Source organism: Sinocyclocheilus rhinocerous, unplaced genomic scaffold (genome assembly GCF_001515625.1).
Source record: "Sinocyclocheilus rhinocerous isolate Xijiao unplaced genomic scaffold, SAMN03320098_v1.1 scaffold1211, whole genome shotgun sequence".
Lineage (NCBI taxonomy): Eukaryota > Metazoa > Chordata > Actinopteri > Cypriniformes > Cyprinidae > Sinocyclocheilus > Sinocyclocheilus rhinocerous.
In genome coordinates, this window is record NW_015670979.1 from 758,953 (window position 1) to 776,664 (window position 17,712).

Below are 17,712 nucleotides of genomic sequence, written 5' to 3' on the forward strand. Positions count from 1 at the left end.
ACACTTACTCTCTACGGTAGTGTGCGTATTAAAATTAAACCTCTTAAGTGATTTGAATACACCACTTGAATGTGGCGTCTCAGATGAAGACAGAGGACGATTTAGTGTTGTTATTGTTAACTGCAGCTAAAATGATTAAAATTGGGTTTGTTACCTGAAGTAAAGCTGAAATAAAATAAAACATAAATATTAGACGAAAAACTTGCTAGAAATGTTGCCTTGGCAATGAACTGAAATAAAATAAGTTGAAGTTGAAGTACCAAAATGACTAAATTTAAAACTTAAATAAAAATAATTTTAAGCTAAATAGAAATATAAAAAAATAGTAATAATAAAACTGACAGAAGCACATAACAAAATTACTAAAACTAAAAATATATGTAAAACAATAATAGCTAATTAAAAATATTAATAAATACTATTATAGTAAATGTAATAATACTAAAATAAAACTGGGATGAGTCAGTAGAGTTTGACATTTGCCCATATTGCTAAACTAATGATGCAATATGCTGCAAAAATTAATAAAAATGTAAAAAAAAAAAAAAATGATGGAGCTATTATATACTGTTACTTGTCAGTATTGAATGCAGTATGAAGGTTAATATAAATGTAGTACTTTGACTTTGTTCCCTATCTTCGATGTTTTGTTTGACGCAGTGCATTCTGGGACTGCTTTATCTGTAAAGGATACATGCAGTGCTAATTTCAGGATTTCATAAACTCTTAAGAATATGAAATTTCAAAAGTGTGATTTCCAAGCCTAGAAAAGTACTGGAAATTTGTCAAATTTTCAAAGGTCATGGAAACTTCATGAACGTTTTTCTAGTTATACTCATATTTTCATTTCTTTGACTAGAAATTACTCTTTGTGACTGTTATCTGTTGCCAAACCTTTAGAAAAGCTGTCATGAGTATGAACTAGAGAGCGAATGTGTTTTTAGCTTCCAGGTGGACTGATAAAAAGCTGTACACGCTGACTGTTGTGTTGCTTTCCAGTTCTCTGTGAGTAGTTGAGTGAACGGACATTGGGTGGTCCGTGTCTAAGGCTGAGACAACCCTTCCTGAAACATGGGCCATGCTAAAGTACTTTCTCATTACACCGGCTCTGCATTTCCCTGACAGATCTGTTAGTAATACCTGATGTTCTTCTCTCTTTCTCGTTCATTAACCGGACTCTCACCTCTCAGACAGGCCTGTCTCTCGGGTCTGTACGCATGTGGAGCTGATTGCTGCTTCATGGGCTAAAGTGTTTATGCCAAAGCAGCACTTGACATAAATGAACCCTTAAAAAATCCCTTCTCAGTACAAATCTGGAAGAGGATAGGATAGATGGGTGATGTTAATCGCTGTCTTGTCTTTCTGGTTGACCAATTAATAGCTGTTTCAGAGAGGAGCGTTGAGGGGAAATCCAAGCCGTCAAGTTAGATTTTTCTCCCTTAACTAAAAAAAAATCAGCGGCAGAATTTTTCTCTCCAGCCAAGCGCGAGACTCCCTAATTTAAGCTAAAGCTCTCAGGAAGCATGCGGACAGGGCTTGTTTACCCAGGTCAGATGATCTGATGATTATAAGCAGCTTTTGTGTACTTGAGTCAGATGATGTTGTCGTACATTACAGCTAAATAGACAGATGATTAACCTCAACTCTCAGTGCTGATCTCTGTGTTGTTTTTGCATCAGGCAAAGCACAGCTTGTTTAGGCTGCTGCTTTATAAGACTGGACAATATATCTAATATTCATAATGTATTTATCACTATTTTGCTGTTGATTTAAAATTAAGCAACATGATATGGTAGATGTATGATTTGGTAAAGTTTATTAATTTAATGTAAAGTACGTTTTCTAAAGGCTAGTTATTAGACTTATTTCACAATATTTGCTTGACTTGCAGGAATGAGTGTTTTATTTGAGATGTTTTAATAGCCTGATTTAAACATCAGTAGCAGAAAATATGTTGGTCATTTTGACTCATTTCATGAAACAGTTGAAAAAGTCTATCACAATGAATCGATTCAAAACGTTTAAACTTCATTTAAATCCTCAATCAAAAATGTACACTTAAGTCTCTGTGTGACATTTTTTATTTATCTAAATATTTTAGTAAAAATAGCTTAGCAAAAACAAATGTTTTTATTTTTGCTTAGTAATATTTATTTAATTTTCTTTTTAAATGAATTAATAATATTAGGTAAACAGTAATAAAAAAACTAGATAAATATTGTTATTTATTGTTAAATATAAATGAAAGTGATAAAAGTTGGATTAATTTCCATGAATCCGTTCAAACAGTCCGTTTCAGTGAATCAATTCAAAACTTCAAAAGTTCATTTAAGCACACAAAAGTCCCTGTGACATATTTCATATATCTAAATGTTTTCAGAGAAATATTTAACTTTGTTTAATAATATTCATTTGATTCATATTTGATTAATCTTATTAAGGTTGATAATAATAATAGTAATAATAATAATAACAACAATATTGTTATTTAAGTGAATATAAATAAAAGTGATCAAATATTCTTCTTCCCTGTTCTGGTTTAGTGGAAAATTAAAATAAAAAAATAAAAAAAAGATTTAAGCTGTATTTTACTTCTTGCATTAAAATATGAAATTGAATTTAAAATGGATTTAATAATGGTTGTTTAAAACATATCAAAATATATTGAATATCATCATCATCATCAAAAAAAACAAGCAAACTGCAAAATATTTTGATATTTTTAAATATTTATCATCCAGACATGCAGCCTTTTAGGATAGTCAGGCTGTTAACAAGATTGTGATTATGAGCCCAACCAGCAGGTTAAAGAGAGATTATGAACCTGTTAGATTTAACCAGGCTGAGTTCATTAGGCAGTATTTAGTGTTAAGTTAAACCAGGATAACGGAGACAGAAAGTGTCTTTATTAAATCTGAGAATAAAAATGAAAGCATGTCTCCCTCTCTGTCTCTCTCTCTCTTTTGGCACAAAGAGTTAACCTCATCTGGATTACTGAGGGATTTTTAATTATTAATCCATGTACCCACGTGACAAAAAGTTCCTCTTGTAAAAGAAAAATCAAGAGAGCAGAGAGTGTGGATTATTCATGGGCTGTGTGTGTTTGTCTGATGAGTGTGTGACGCTCTGACGCTCTATCATGATGAGACTTGATGTATGCAATGAATCTTTTACATTATTGATATAAAACTTGATGTGGATTTTTAATGTGATCATCTTTTACAGGTCTTGTTAAGCCACTGCTTTATTTTTACTAGTCACTAGTACAAGCTTACCTTGTGCAGCATCAGCCGTTCCTCCTGCTGTCACCATATTGAAAACATGCAAATGCACCAAGGCTGCATTTATTTGATTAAAATATAGTAAAACATTATTATTGTGAAATATTATTAGAACTTAAAATAATTGTTTTCTATTTTAATATTTTTTAAAATGTCATTTATTGCTGTGATGGCAAAGCTGAATTTTCAGCATCATTACACCAGTTTTCAGTGTCACATGATCCTTCAGAAATCGTTCTAATATGCTGATTTGGAGCTTATAAATGTCTTTACTGTCACTTTGGATCAATTTAATGCATCCTTGTTGAATAAAATTAATAACGTCTTGAAAATAAATTGAAAGTATGCAGCATGTAGCAATAAAGGTTGCAGATAACTAGAAACAATATGCAATATTTCTGTCACATGACCTCATTGCATGTTCATTTCAACCTCTTGTATATGAAACAGTATGTATTATGCAAAGATGAAATTTCAAGCAGTAGTATGCTACACTGTTGTCACATGACCTCAGTCGATTGCATGATGGAACAAACAATCTGGTGAAAAACAGTCTTGCATTGTCAATTTAATTTATGTGAAAAATGTCAACTTTTGGAAGTCTGATGAAATAATGAGTCAGGGATGGTAGGAATTAATGCTTGGTCACACTTGAAATAAAGGTCAAGTGAAGTGCAGCGCATTGCATTCTGGGATTTAGTGTAGAGTATTCTCTGTTTATTGCATATATATATTGCACATTTCTGCAAATGTAGCAGGGCATTCATGCATACATAAAATGTACAGGTGCAAACATAGTACACATACTGAATGCAGACATAGTACACATACTTCATAATACAAAACTAGTGATAGCATGCCATGCCAGGTCATATGAAGCCGATTTTTACATGCATGTGTTGCTCATTTGTGTCCTTATCTGTCTGTCTGTGAAAGTCTGGGTTTGAGTGTGTGTTGCTGCTGCAGCCAGTTGATGTGGTCCCTGTACCAGAGGAAGTCCAGATGTCTGGTCAGCATGTGACAGCCAACAAGCTGCTTTCTGACTGTGCGTTGCCGTGGTAATTAGCATGTGAGGTATGGGGCACTTGGCATTGTCGAAAAGAGAGCCGTCTGGACCGGCGAACTTGTGTGTGTGTGTGTTTATAAGTTATATAGATCACCAGAGTGTATGAAAGCTCTGCTTAATTTCAGTGCTGTTAGTCTCTGTCACTGGTGCTGGTGCAGCTGTCCTCTCATGGGATTGCGAGGAGCAAAAGAGAGAGAGACAGCAAGGGAAAAAGTGTGCTAGCTTTGCAGCATGGGCTATGAGCCATAGGCTGTGTTGAAGCAGTGACCCGTTTCCCAGACAGCTGCTTGAGTTTGCTGGTGCTCCTGTGCCCTCTGTGATGGAGCAGATGAATGCCACGTGAATATGCTGGAACACTGGCCCTGATTACATATTGTGCTCATGCCCACTGACTGCATGACCATGTTAATGGTTTCTTTCTCTTTTTGCATAGTTTTTGTGATTCTGAACTGCTTTTTTTGGGATGTTCTCGGGGAAAAGTGCTCAATAATAGAGATGATTCATGTTGGTGGATTTGATGGTCATAAAACAACCAGCTAGTCAAATAGTCAGTTGAGTGCTATATATTTTTATACTGTTTGTTTGTTTATTGTGTACATAGTTTTTGTACTTTAGATATATTTATTTTAGAGATGGATCTTTTTTATATTAAAATTGTATTTGTAGTTTTGATGCTTTAATTATTGTGCTAACTGCATGCTGTGCTTTAAATGTTATTTATTGATTATTATTATAGATTAATATTGATTATTGGTTAATATTTTCCCCTCTTACAAGGCCTTGGTTTCAACATCAGCAAATAAAGTTTGTATTTGAGTATTTGAGTTCATGAAACTTTATGAAAACATTTAATTGTTTGTTTGTTTGTAGAGTTTTATTATAGTTTTATTAATTGTATAGTTTATATAGTTGTTATTTATTTATTTATTGTTGTCCTTATCTATTTATTGTTATCCTAATCTAGTTGTCTAATAAACCTGACATTTTATATTACGAATATTGTTGTCTGTTTGACAAAATGCTGCAAAATGCATAAATGTAAATAGCATTATAGTTTTATTATTTATAAAGTTATTATTATTATTATTTACATTTTATATTTCATATATTTATTTTAGGTACATTTTAGATATTAGAATTGTTTTTATATTTGTATATATTTTTAGTTTTGATGCTTTAATTAGTGTGCTGATAGCATGCTGTGCTTTACCTTTTAGACTCTGCACAATAAACCCTCTCGTGCTGTTCTTAATAATGTTCATAAATAATAGAAGGCTAGGATATGTTCCTATTTCGAGAGCTAGTTAAACTTAAGCTAATTGTGTGTGTGTGTGCGTGTGCGCGCGTGCGTGTGTGTGTGTGTGTGTGTGTGTATTTATGTCTGGAGTGGGGGGGTGAGGCAGGGTGTGTGAACAGAGTCTGGTAGATAAGTTTTGATGCTGCGTTCAGTGCCAGTCAGTGTGTGGCTAAGTGGACACATTGGCAGCAGGCCTGAGGAAACTGCAGTGAATCACAGTGCCAGTGCAAGGGTTTATTTGCATCTTACCATTTAAAAAAATTGCTCAGTGTGTGTGACTGTTTATGCTGCTCTCATTTCTAATGCGTCTGTCCTTTCTGTTCAGAAGTGCTGCTGTAGACTCATGGGGCAATTAGATGTTGCAGATATTACTACTAGATATTACTATTTATTTTACGGTTTATTGTGTATCTACTAGTGTTTATTCATTTATTTTAATACTGTTGAATAGCACACAGTAAGACTGGATGCATCTATAATGGGGTAAATGGGGTCAGTTTCGATGTTATATGTCTTTAAATTGGCCATCCCATCCCTGTGACCCTACATAAGTAAAAAATAGATGGATGGATGTCTTTATTACATCCTAAATTTTTTCCTAAATTGCACGTTTACATTCTAAATTACCCATTTATCTGTCTAAAACAATTACATAAACGCAGTTCACTGAGTAAAATTCTTTCTGAGCATTCCATACTGTATACAAAATGCATGGTCAAGAAATTCTATGGAGCCAGATCGTCCTAAAAAATAATACATTTATAAAACAAAATTCATAAATGCACAGCACAATTTACATTTACAAAATCCGATTCGTAAATTCAAAGCACAATTCATAAATACAGAAGTAAATGCATAAATATTTCCCCAAATGCTCACACAAAAGCATCTTACCTAAATAAATGTAAAATGTTTACACAAATATGTATATATCAAGTTCTTGAATTAATTTCCATCACACATTTATGAATGATGTTACATGTATTTATGGATCGTTGAATCTGCATTTGCAAATCATCACACATGCGTGGACTGCTTTGAATTTGTGTGCGGTATTTTTGAGACCTTCCTGGCAGGTTAAGATTCATAAATATATTTTTTAAAGGATGTTCCGTTCAGCCAATCGCAGTGAGCTTTTAATCCACCAATCAAAACTTATAAATGTATTATTTTTGAGGCCGATCTGGCTCCATAAAATTCTGCATGAATTAAGTAAGTCCCTCATTCACTCCCTCAGTTGAGTAGTTCACTAGCAGTGTTGGAGGTAACGCATTACAAGTAACGCAAGTTACGTAATCAGATTACTTTTTTCAAGTAACTAGTAAAGTAACGCAAGTTCTAAACTAAATGTGAATGTGCATTAAATCATCCCACTCACAAAAAACAAATTTAGTATTCATCAAAATGAATTAAAACAATGAAATGCAAACTCAGAATATGACGCAAACCTGCAATAATTAAATATGTTAAATAACACAAATGTATCTAATCCCATTTTATTAACCAATGTCTTTGCTGCTGACCTTTGATGATCCAGTTCAACCATACTAATAAGCAAAAATGACTTTAGAGAAACTAACAATTGTGCTTTGTTTTTTTATTGCTGAAGAGTGTTTCTTCTCCTGCGTTCTACTGTACAAACGTGAATTTACTTTTCCTTCAGCATGAGGTTTATTCATTATACTTTTTGGTGTGAAAGGGCTTTTACATTTGCTATAAATGGAACTTCTTATATTAAAAACAATCAAGTCCTGCTCATATTTAAAAAGTAACGCGAAAGTAACGCATTACTTTCCATAAAAAGTAACTAAGTAACGTCATTAGTTACTTTTTTAGGGAGTAACGCAATATTGTAATGCATTACTTTTAAAAGTAACTTTCCCCAACACTGCTCACTAGTGGCACAAAGTGCTTTACATGAGAGAGATTTTGCAGATACATGCACATTTACACACACACTCGTACCGATACACACTCACACTAACGTTTAACACCATTAGTGAAATGACACATTTCTGCAGCCAGAGCTTCATTAACATAATGTACGCCTGTGTGTCTGGCTGCTCTGTGCCTCAGTAATTAAAGCATTATTATTATTATTATTATTATTATTATTATTATTATTATCAGTCCTCTGGGATGTGGCCCAGTCCCTGGTGCTTTCCACCGTCTGCTACCAAGAGAGACTGAAAGAGAAGCAAAATGTGAGAGAACTTCATTTGAAGGATGTGTTCACTTCATTTATGTGTTTCTCTGTCTTCACAGAGCACGTTTAAGTTCAAGTCGGAAAGCGACATCCACCTGGCGGAGCACCATAAGCAGGTTCTGTATGATGGGAAATTGGCCAGCAGCATTGCCTTCACCTACAACGCTAAAGCCACCGACGCACAGCTGTGCCTAGAGTCCTCGCCCAGGGAAAACCCCTCCATATTTGTGCACTCGCCACATGCACTGATGCTGCAGGTCGGTTTTTACTCTCACACAGACAACATATCATGTTTATCTCTGCTGTTTACTGATTACTGGGGGAAAAACAGGCTAAAAAACTGAAAAAATATTTATGTAGAGAGGAAATGTTTTGGATTAATTAGTTAAACATGTTCATGTAAGTTTCTTTTTTTTTTCTTTGTTTTTGTTAAATGTGAAAAGTGTGTTTTGATATAGAAAGAACCATATTCTATTTAAGTATTAAATGAATTTGCAGTTTTTTTCATTACCTACTTAAAATGAGGCAATTTATCTAAAAATCCAACTAATATTTTTATAGTAAGGGTGATGACGTTGACGTATCATGGTTGTAACAGAAAATATAAGCACATATTGTGGGGCTGAAGGCACAACATGCAGCTTATTATCATCATACAACTGATTATAATTGTATACTGTATATATGATGCATTATGACCTTCTATGAAAGTTTCCTTAAGCAAGTGTGCATTTTTGCTTTAATTGTATACTGTATATATGATGCATTATGACCTTCTATGAAAGTTTCCTTAAGCAAGTGTGCATTTTTGCTTGTGTATGCAGGATGTGAAAGCCATCGTCACTCACTCCATCCACAGCGCCATCCACTCTATTGGAGGAATCCAAGTTCTCTTCCCGCTCTTCTCACAGCTGGACTACAGGCAACCCAACGACAGCCCTGTGGAGACGACCGTCTGGTGAGTATTGACCATACAGACTGCAGATCCACTGAACTTAATGTAGGGTTTAGTAGATCTTTCATTTTAGCTTATCATATGCCATTTATATCTATAAGAGAATATTCTACCTTTTTTTCCTACACTACACATTTCTATCCAAGGTTAATATACAGAGACTACTACCATTCAAAAGTTTTTTTGTTTTTGAAAGAAATTACAGCTTTTATTCAGCAGTGAATACATTAAATTGGTCAAAAGTAACAGTAAAGCTATTTATAATGTTACAAAAGGTTTCAGTTTGAAACACTTTCTATTCATCAAAGAATCCTGAAAAAGAAATACATCACAGTTTCCACAAAAATATTAAGCAGCACAACTGATTTCAACAATGATACTAATAATAAATGTTTCCTGAGCACCAAATATTAGAATGTTTTCTGAAGGATCATGTGACACTGAAGACTGGAGTAATGGCTGCTGAAAATTCAGCTTTACCCATCACAGGGAAAAAATTACATTTTAAAATATAGAAAATTGTTATTTTAAATGTAAATAATATTTCACAATATTACTGTATACTGTATTTTTAATCTAATAAATGCAACCTTGGTGAGCATAAGAGATTTCTTTCGAAAACATAAAAAAACTTTTGAACGACTGTGTAAACTATACAAAAGTAAGCCATTTTTACATTTTATTTTTTTATTTTTTTGAGCCCCTAAACCACAGACATGGCAACATTGGCTCAACCAATTGCATGAATTTGGGGCACTACGACACTACTATCTGTTTGTCCAACCAATGTGAGACTGAGGGAGTTTTTGAGAAACCTGTTTGAAAACAGTAATTATTTGCATTGTAAATGTTACAGTAATGTCTGCATGGCCCTCTCTCTAAGGCCCTAAGTCCAAAGCTTCTAGTCTTGTAAATAGAGTGTGACGGAGAGAGCGTGGGATTTTGAGAGATTCATACCATTCTTGTTCACATAGACTCTCGGAGTCAGAGAGACCCCTCAAAGTAGTTTGGCCTTAGCCTCATTTCGCAGGTCATTGTGTAGTTCTGCTCATTGAGCTTGCAGGCATGGCGAGTAGATTAGAGATCAGCAGTGAGCTGGCAGGCATAATCAGCGGAGCAGATATCTGTGAGGTATCGATCAGTGGTAATGCTCCCCGCTGGGATTTACTGTCTGTGGGGAGATGGGTGAGGTCACCGGCCCATCCGTCAGCTTATGGCAGTTTAGAAATTGAAAGAGACACTGAGGATTTCATCTGCAATCTCACTGTCTCAGCTATGTCATTTAAGAAACTAAGATACAATTTGTGTTTGCTAGAATGACAATATTGCTTCTAGGAAGGGGAACCATCATTGTGTGTGTGTGTGTACATTTTTCTTTTTATACTGCTCATTGGGATACATTATCTTGCCCTTGAGTTGTCCTTAAACATTTGGCTACCATAAGAAATGTGCACTCTTAAAGATAAAGGTTCTTTATTGGCATTGATGTTTCCATGAAGAACCTTTAACATCCATGGAACCTTGATAAACAATTCTTTAGACTTTAAAATGTTCTTCACACTAAGAAAAAATTATTATTTTAAGAAATGATTGCTGAAAGGTTCAGTGGGGAAGAAAAAATTTTTATTTCATGAAAACCCTCATTTGGAACCTTTATTTTGGTTTATTAAACCCTTACACATTGTATCCTGATCCCATTCTCTCACAAATGCTACATATATACGTATATCAATTTTTGTTTTTACTTGCAGTGCCACTCTCCTCGCTTTTCTAGTGGAGTTGTTGAAAAGTTCAGTAGCCATGCAAGAGCAGATGTTGGGTGGAAAAGGCTTCCTGGTTATTGGCTATTTACTGGAGAAGGTAAGACAGTCATCCACTATTTTTTTTTAATTAATAAAATCAGTTAATCATAAATTAGAAGTTGTCTTTGGCCAAAATTGTGTCAGATTCACATGAGCAGAGGTTACAGACGATGACTATTTATCATTTTAATTAATAATATCTTGAAATAGTTAAGATAATCTGAGCCATGGCTTAGTGGGTAACACACATGCTCTAGACACACTGAGCTGCAGCACTTGTTCAGGAGATGTAGGATTGAATCCAGCTCACACTGTGGCTCGCACATTTTCTGTCCCCTATCTAGCGTTTCTGTTAATAAAAAATGTCAAAAGCCTGAAACACACGGTCTGTCTCGCTCTATGCTGTGTCTCTCACTTTCTCTGTCTGACACTTGTCTCTCTCTCTCTCTTCATTAGTCTTCTCGGGTACACATCACCAGGGCAGTTTTGGAGCATTGTCTTTGGCCAAAATTGTGTCAGATTCACATGAGCAGAGGTTACAGACGATGACTATTTATCATTTTAATTAATAATATCTTGAAATAGTTAAGATAATCTGAGCCACGGCTTAGTGGGTAACACACATGCTCTAGACACACTGAGCTGCAGCACTTGTTCAGGAGATGTAGGATTGAATCCAGCTCGCACTGTGGCTCGCACATTTTCTGTCCCCTATCTAGCGTTTCTGTTAATAAAAATGTCAAAAGCCTGAAACACACGGTCTGTCTCGCTCTATGCTGTGTCTCTCACTTTCTCTGTCTGACACTTGTCTCTCTCTCTCTCTTCATTAGTCTTCTCGGGTACACATCACCAGGGCAGTTTTGGAGCAGTTTCTGTCATTTGCCAAGTATCTAGATGGGTTGACTCACGGAGCTCCTTTACTGAAGCAGCTGTGTGATCACGTTTTGTTTAATGCTGCCATCTGGATCCATACACCAGCTAAGGTGAGCTCGTCCCACACACGCTAAAGGTAAAAAAAAACACACAAAAAAAACAGTCACATTTCACAACTGTCCATTGTTGTTGAATATTTCCTTGTCCATAGCCATTGTCGTTATTTTTACAAACTTGTTTATTTACTAGTATATAATAATATTATTTCAAAGTATAATAATGTTATTTTGGAATAGTATTTTACAGTAACTTTCAGAAGTCGGTTTGAAAGAAGTATCTTATGCTCACCAAGGAAACTTACAGGAAATTTTCACACTGTATTGCTATTCAGAGGATCAATATTTTAATTACATCTTTCACATTAATATAATTGGATTTCTTCCATTTGTTTCATCATTTGTTTCATTAAGAGGACCTGCAATATATGTAATATATAGTCTTGATACCATCTGTGCCCCATGGAACCACCACCAAAGGACCTTTTATAAGAGTATAAGTGTTAATGATATTCTAACCCAAGCAGTCAGCTTACATTATGTCTGAAGAACTTGTGTACTTGATTGCACAAAGCATATGCTTCTAGATATTTTTATCCGTCGAGTTTACGAGGTGTGAAGTGTGTGCGTAAGCTTTGTATTCAAAGGCACTTGATCCACAAATTTGGGGGAAAAAAGTGCCGTTCCTCTACAAAAGCAGAGAGGCTCAATTATTGGATAATGACCTAGGAAACATGACTGCAGGAAGAAACGATCGTCCACTTTTGTTCCCTCACCCGTCCACGCAGAAGAGTGAATATCCTGCAGCGACTACAGCCCTTTATGAGAGAGAGAATGAAGAAACATCCAGAGGGAATGAAAAATAGAGAGATGAAGTGAAGGCTTGAGTGCAGGAAGCAGATATGTGAAATATTACTGCTACGGAGAAAGAAAACTTCAAGCTATAGATCAGCTTTTTCAGTTTGAGGCAGATTTCACACTTTTCAGTGTTCTACCTTGATGTGAAAAAAAGGAATTTGTTAAAAAAATAAAACATTCATAACACCTTAGCAGACACATTGGCGGTGAACTTTGCTCAGGCACTGCTTACATTTTCATTAGAACATGTAAAAAGCCTAGTGGATTCAACTTGTCATTGTGAGGTCCTGGTTTTCTTGCTTTATCTTTGACCTGCTTGCGTATAAAGCTGTAATTAAGTTAGGGGGGAAATGTCCCCATGATATTGACCTGAATCAGCAGGCTGGGGCAAACATGAGATTAAACACACTGATAAAAGTTGGTTTCCACAGCAGCCTCATTAAGCCTGAGCCTAATTAGCATGTCCATGTTGATCAGTGTAAGAAATGGCTGTGTGTAAATGTGGGATACACATGTCTGTGTGTGTGTATGTGTGAGGGTCCCACAGGGATGGCTTCAGGAGAATGGCTTTTTACACAGAAACACTGGAACATTTTCTTCACAGGAACAACTTTGTAAAAGGGAAAAATCTAACTCGGATGTGCTGTGTTTTTCATATTTATTTACTGACTCATGAAATGATTGTCAGTTGCTTCAGCCAAAGGAACAGTAGCGTAATATACAGTAACACTCAGAAGTTTGAGGTTAGAGAATTTTTTTAAGCTAATTCTTTTTATTCAGCAAGGATGTGTTTATTTGATCAAAAGTGACAGTAAAGACATTCATAATGTTACAGACCTTTTCAATTTCAACTTTTTTAGAAAAATATATTGTGGTTTTGAATGGTAGTGTGGGTGATGATTATATTTTGAGGTGCTATTTACAATTTAGCATTGCTTTGAGTGCCTTATTGCTTTAAAAATATATATTTAAATATATTCATATTTTTATTTAAAAATTCATATTAATTATTTTAAAAATTATATTGTAATATTAAAGACAAAGTATTCATTATAATGTTGTTTTATTACACAAATTAGTTTATTAAGCATTTAATTAAAAATCATCCTTCTGCTAGAAAATATATTCCATGACAAGTAAACTGTACTATAGGTGCGTGCACGCCATGTCGTAATTACCGTAATTTCGAGATACCAACTTGTAGAACTCATGATTACAACTTGTAAACTAGGAATTTTCTAAGAGCTATGATGTGTACCATGTGATCACTGTACCACCTGACTGCCTCAGATTCATTTAGCTGCTGTTTAGGTGTTGATAATGTTGCCATAGAAATGCATATATACGAGTCCAAGGATGTGACCAACTCCGATTAGAATGTCACATGTTGTCATCTCGAAATGATCGTAATTATGACATGGCGTGAATGCAGCATATGTATTTAAGCATGGCGTTGACTCTGTATTGGCCTATCAGAATTTTGTTACAACCCTTTCAGCTCATTTTAAATCGTGTAATCCACTGTGTGTGTTTTCCATTTCTCAGGTTCAACTTTCCCTCTACACGTACCTGTCGGCAGAATTCATTGGCACCGCCACCATCTACAGCACCATCCGTAGAGTGGGCACCGTCCTGCAGCTCATGCACACCCTCAAGTACTACTACTGGGCCAGCAACCCCCTGGAAAGCAGCGGTATCACCCCTAAAGGCCTGGGTGAGTCCTCAAACAAGTCTATTTGTAGAATTTACCACCTCACAGGAATCCTTTACACTTTACGTCATACTGTACAGAATAGTTACACATTGTCGACAGGATCAGGTAGCGAAATTAGCCTAAATGAAATCCCTAGATAGTGAGATCTCATGATCATTTTGTTTTTGAACAAAACAAAATACCACAGAGGAAATAAACATGTTCTGGGAACAGCTGAGCAGTTCAGAAGTCCTCACATACGCTAACCGGTATGTTGTGGCAGGGTGGAGAGTGTGTCTACAAAAAGGCAGCCAGCAATATTAAGCATGAATGAAGTTTGAAACTCTGCCCACTCCTTTTTCTCCCTCTGTCTCGGTCTATTTTAGTGTCCTGGGCAACTTTTGTTCCTCAGACTTAAGGTGCTCATCTTCATTCTTAATCCGGTTTGTTCTCAAGATTACTTTCTCTCTGTCTCGCTCTTCAGTGTTTTCCACTTTCTGATTTGATAGTTCTCTTACTTCTTTTCTCATTCTCGTACCTGCTGTAGTTCATCTTTCATTTGTTTCTCCTTCCTTCTCACTGTTTTCCCAAATGCCACATGCAAAATCTGTCAGTTCTTCCATCTGTTTGCCATCTCTCTCTTTCTCCATCCTGGCCTGTCATTCCCAGAGGTGAGTCTCTGAGTTAGATAGATGGTATAGTAATGCTTTAAAGTCTGAAGTGAACGATTTGTAGCATCCAACATCTATAACAGCCTCATGATGTGTTTTACTGATCTGACACGCTTATAAACGTTAGCCCTTAAACAGCTGATCACCATGATCTGCTTGTTCAACTCAACTGTATTTGTTTAGTTTACATGTGACATTTAAGTAAACAATGAACGTATTTAAAAAGCAACATATCTGATGGCAGACATAATGCTGATATGATATTTGATTATGGTAAATAAGCATATAAAATGGTATTGTATATAAAAGCTTCTAATATAAAAATTCTGGCCAATACAAATAAGCTGATTATTGTTCTTATGTTCTGGCTGATAGTGAATAAATGGTAGATATTAAAATTAATACTGTTTTGTATATACAGTATAAATGAAAAACAAAACACTAAGACTAAAATCCGCTAAATGCTGTAATTAAATTTAGCCATCACAAGATGACAGCAAAGGTACACTACTGTTGTGGGGTTGGTAAAATATTTTTTGCTTAAAAAAATTATTTTCATCAAGGATGCATTTATTTTTTCAGAAATACAGTAAACCAGAAAAATTGTGAAATATTATAACAGTTTCTATTTTAATACATTTTAAAATATAATTTATTCCTGTCATGGCAAAGCTGAATTACTCCAGTCTTCAGTGTCACATGATCCTTCAGAAATCATTCTAATATGCTGATATGGTGCTCAAGAAATATTTCTAATTATTCTAATTATTAACATTGTTGAAATGTATGTGGAAAATGTGATAGATTTTTTCAGGAATTTTTCTGAAATAGACATTTGTAACCTTAAAAGTTGTAACTGTAACAATTTGAAAGTCTTTCCTGTCACTTTTTATCCATATTAATTAAATTTTAATGAATTCATTAAAAACAATATACAGTATATATATATATATATATATATATACTGTATATATAATATGGGATGCACTGATATTACAGTTCTGGCCAATGCAGGTCAATATACAAAATTGTAGACTGTTTTGTCTGAGTAAATTAAAAGGAAAACACTTAAAAATAATTTTTTTAATGCTACAAGTGAATGTATGCATCATTATAAAGTAGAGTATGAGAAATGGATATTCATTTTGAGAATTACCAAGGATTACATTTAGAATGTGTTTAAAGATTAATTTTAAGTGAGCGCAAAAGTAATTTAAAAACGTGAAAATGTACTTTTTTTTTTTATCTGCAGGCTTGGTAAAAGCTGTGCATGTACTTCAGTTTTTGGATGTCGTCCATTATATTATAATATATAGTGGATGTACTGGCCCGTTTAGACAAGCCTGTAGTTGCATTTGGTTCTTCCCTTCTCTGTGTACTTCAGATAACACTGTGACTTGTGGCTGCTTATCTCTGTTAGATGCAGAGCCCGTCACCATGGCAACCCTGTTGCCCTTCCCATGATGTTGCATGGGTCTGTCACATTGTAGAGTGAGTGTGTTTGTTTCTGTGCAACGTAGTGTTAATTTAGACTTCTTTTAATTTATGTTTGGCCTTAATTGGATTTTAAAACTCAAATGATTTAAATATGTAAATGTAAATTAACAAACTTTTGGCCGACAAATACAGTGTTAATCTAATTCTAATTGCATTTCACTAAGCATTCGTTTGCATATCTGTAAGCACATTTTCACACAGAACAATCATTGACAAATATTTTTTTATATTCTTAAGTATGCAGCAGATCTGTTATGATAACAGGCACTGATTGATCGTCCCAACTGGCCTTGCTTTGACCCTTGGGATGCTGTAAGGTGGTCATCCTGCTTAATACTATGGGACACATACACTGACCCGAGACAAATCTCTTCCTCCAGATCTCAAGCAGAGCACAGTCTACACCCGATCATCAATTCTCTCACTGCACCAAATCATTGCAGCTGGGAAAGGTCAAGGGATGTACCTGGCTACAAATAGACCTTGACCACGTTCATAGCGTACAAATGTGTGTAACTACACACAGAGTGCTGAACTGCAGTGCAAGGACAAAGGCGCCACACACCTGATGTAGGGATGAACATGGCTTGAGATGGGGAGGACGCTGAACTGCTTCATTACATCACACACATGCACTGAGCTTTCTGTTACACTTTGGCTTTCCATACAGAGAGTGATGTCAATTTTTCATGGCAGCTTTGTAACGTCTGGGCGCTGCACGTTCAATAAAAGATGAGGAGTGCTCGTGTGTCTATTTGAGAAAGATAGTGAGGGATTGTAAAAGAGAGAGAGAAATAGGGTGATTGTGTGGTTTGGAAATGGGGTTTGCGGTTCATTTAGGGGTTTGTATTCCCTAAGCTGCGTCTTAAGTGCTGGTTTTGTTTTTCTTGTGTTTTGTGTGTCGCTGTACTGAATTCTGTTCGAACCCATCGCAAGAAACCTGCGGCTTTTCCCTTGTCCTGAAATTTTTTATAGAAGTTTTAGTTTGTTCATTAATAGATGAGTCACATGATTTTCAGCTGTTAGTTTTGCGAAATATTCAAAGATATTTTATGAAGTCAGCCGCGTAAATATGTTTTTCCAACAAGCTTAAACGGAGAATTAGGAATCAAAATGGCATAAGGCATTGTTAATTTTTTGGTTCATTGATTATGATTAATAGCATATATTAAGAGTCTCGCATATATTAAACACCATACGCAGGTGTTTATTAAGAGTTTAGATGTGTGCAACCGATGTAATCGCTGTAAACCACTGTGTTTTCTTACAGATGGTCCACGGCCCTCTCAGAAGGAGATTATATCCCTGCGGGCGTTTATGCTTCTTTTCCTCAAACAGCTCATTCTCAAGGTGAGACCGTACAAAATCATTATAGATTTTTTTATAAATATTTTTCATATTTTTATATATTTACGTGTAAGTATATATATATATATATATATACATATACATATATA

The 17,712-nt window shown here is 35.2% G+C and overlaps 1 protein-coding gene across 1 annotated transcript in view; it reads left to right on the forward strand.

Annotated features, from left to right (window-relative positions):
- The window catches only part of LOC107734430 (neurobeachin), a 128,615-nt gene that overhangs the window by 74,613 nt on the left and 36,290 nt on the right, over positions 1–17,712 (forward strand). Inside the window, 6 exon segments of the mRNA XM_016546381.1 lie at positions 7,910–8,107; positions 8,675–8,808; positions 10,557–10,665; positions 11,438–11,590; positions 13,940–14,108; positions 17,526–17,605. Coding sequence (XP_016401867.1) covers positions 7,910–8,107; positions 8,675–8,808; positions 10,557–10,665; positions 11,438–11,590; positions 13,940–14,108; positions 17,526–17,605 — 843 coding nt within the window.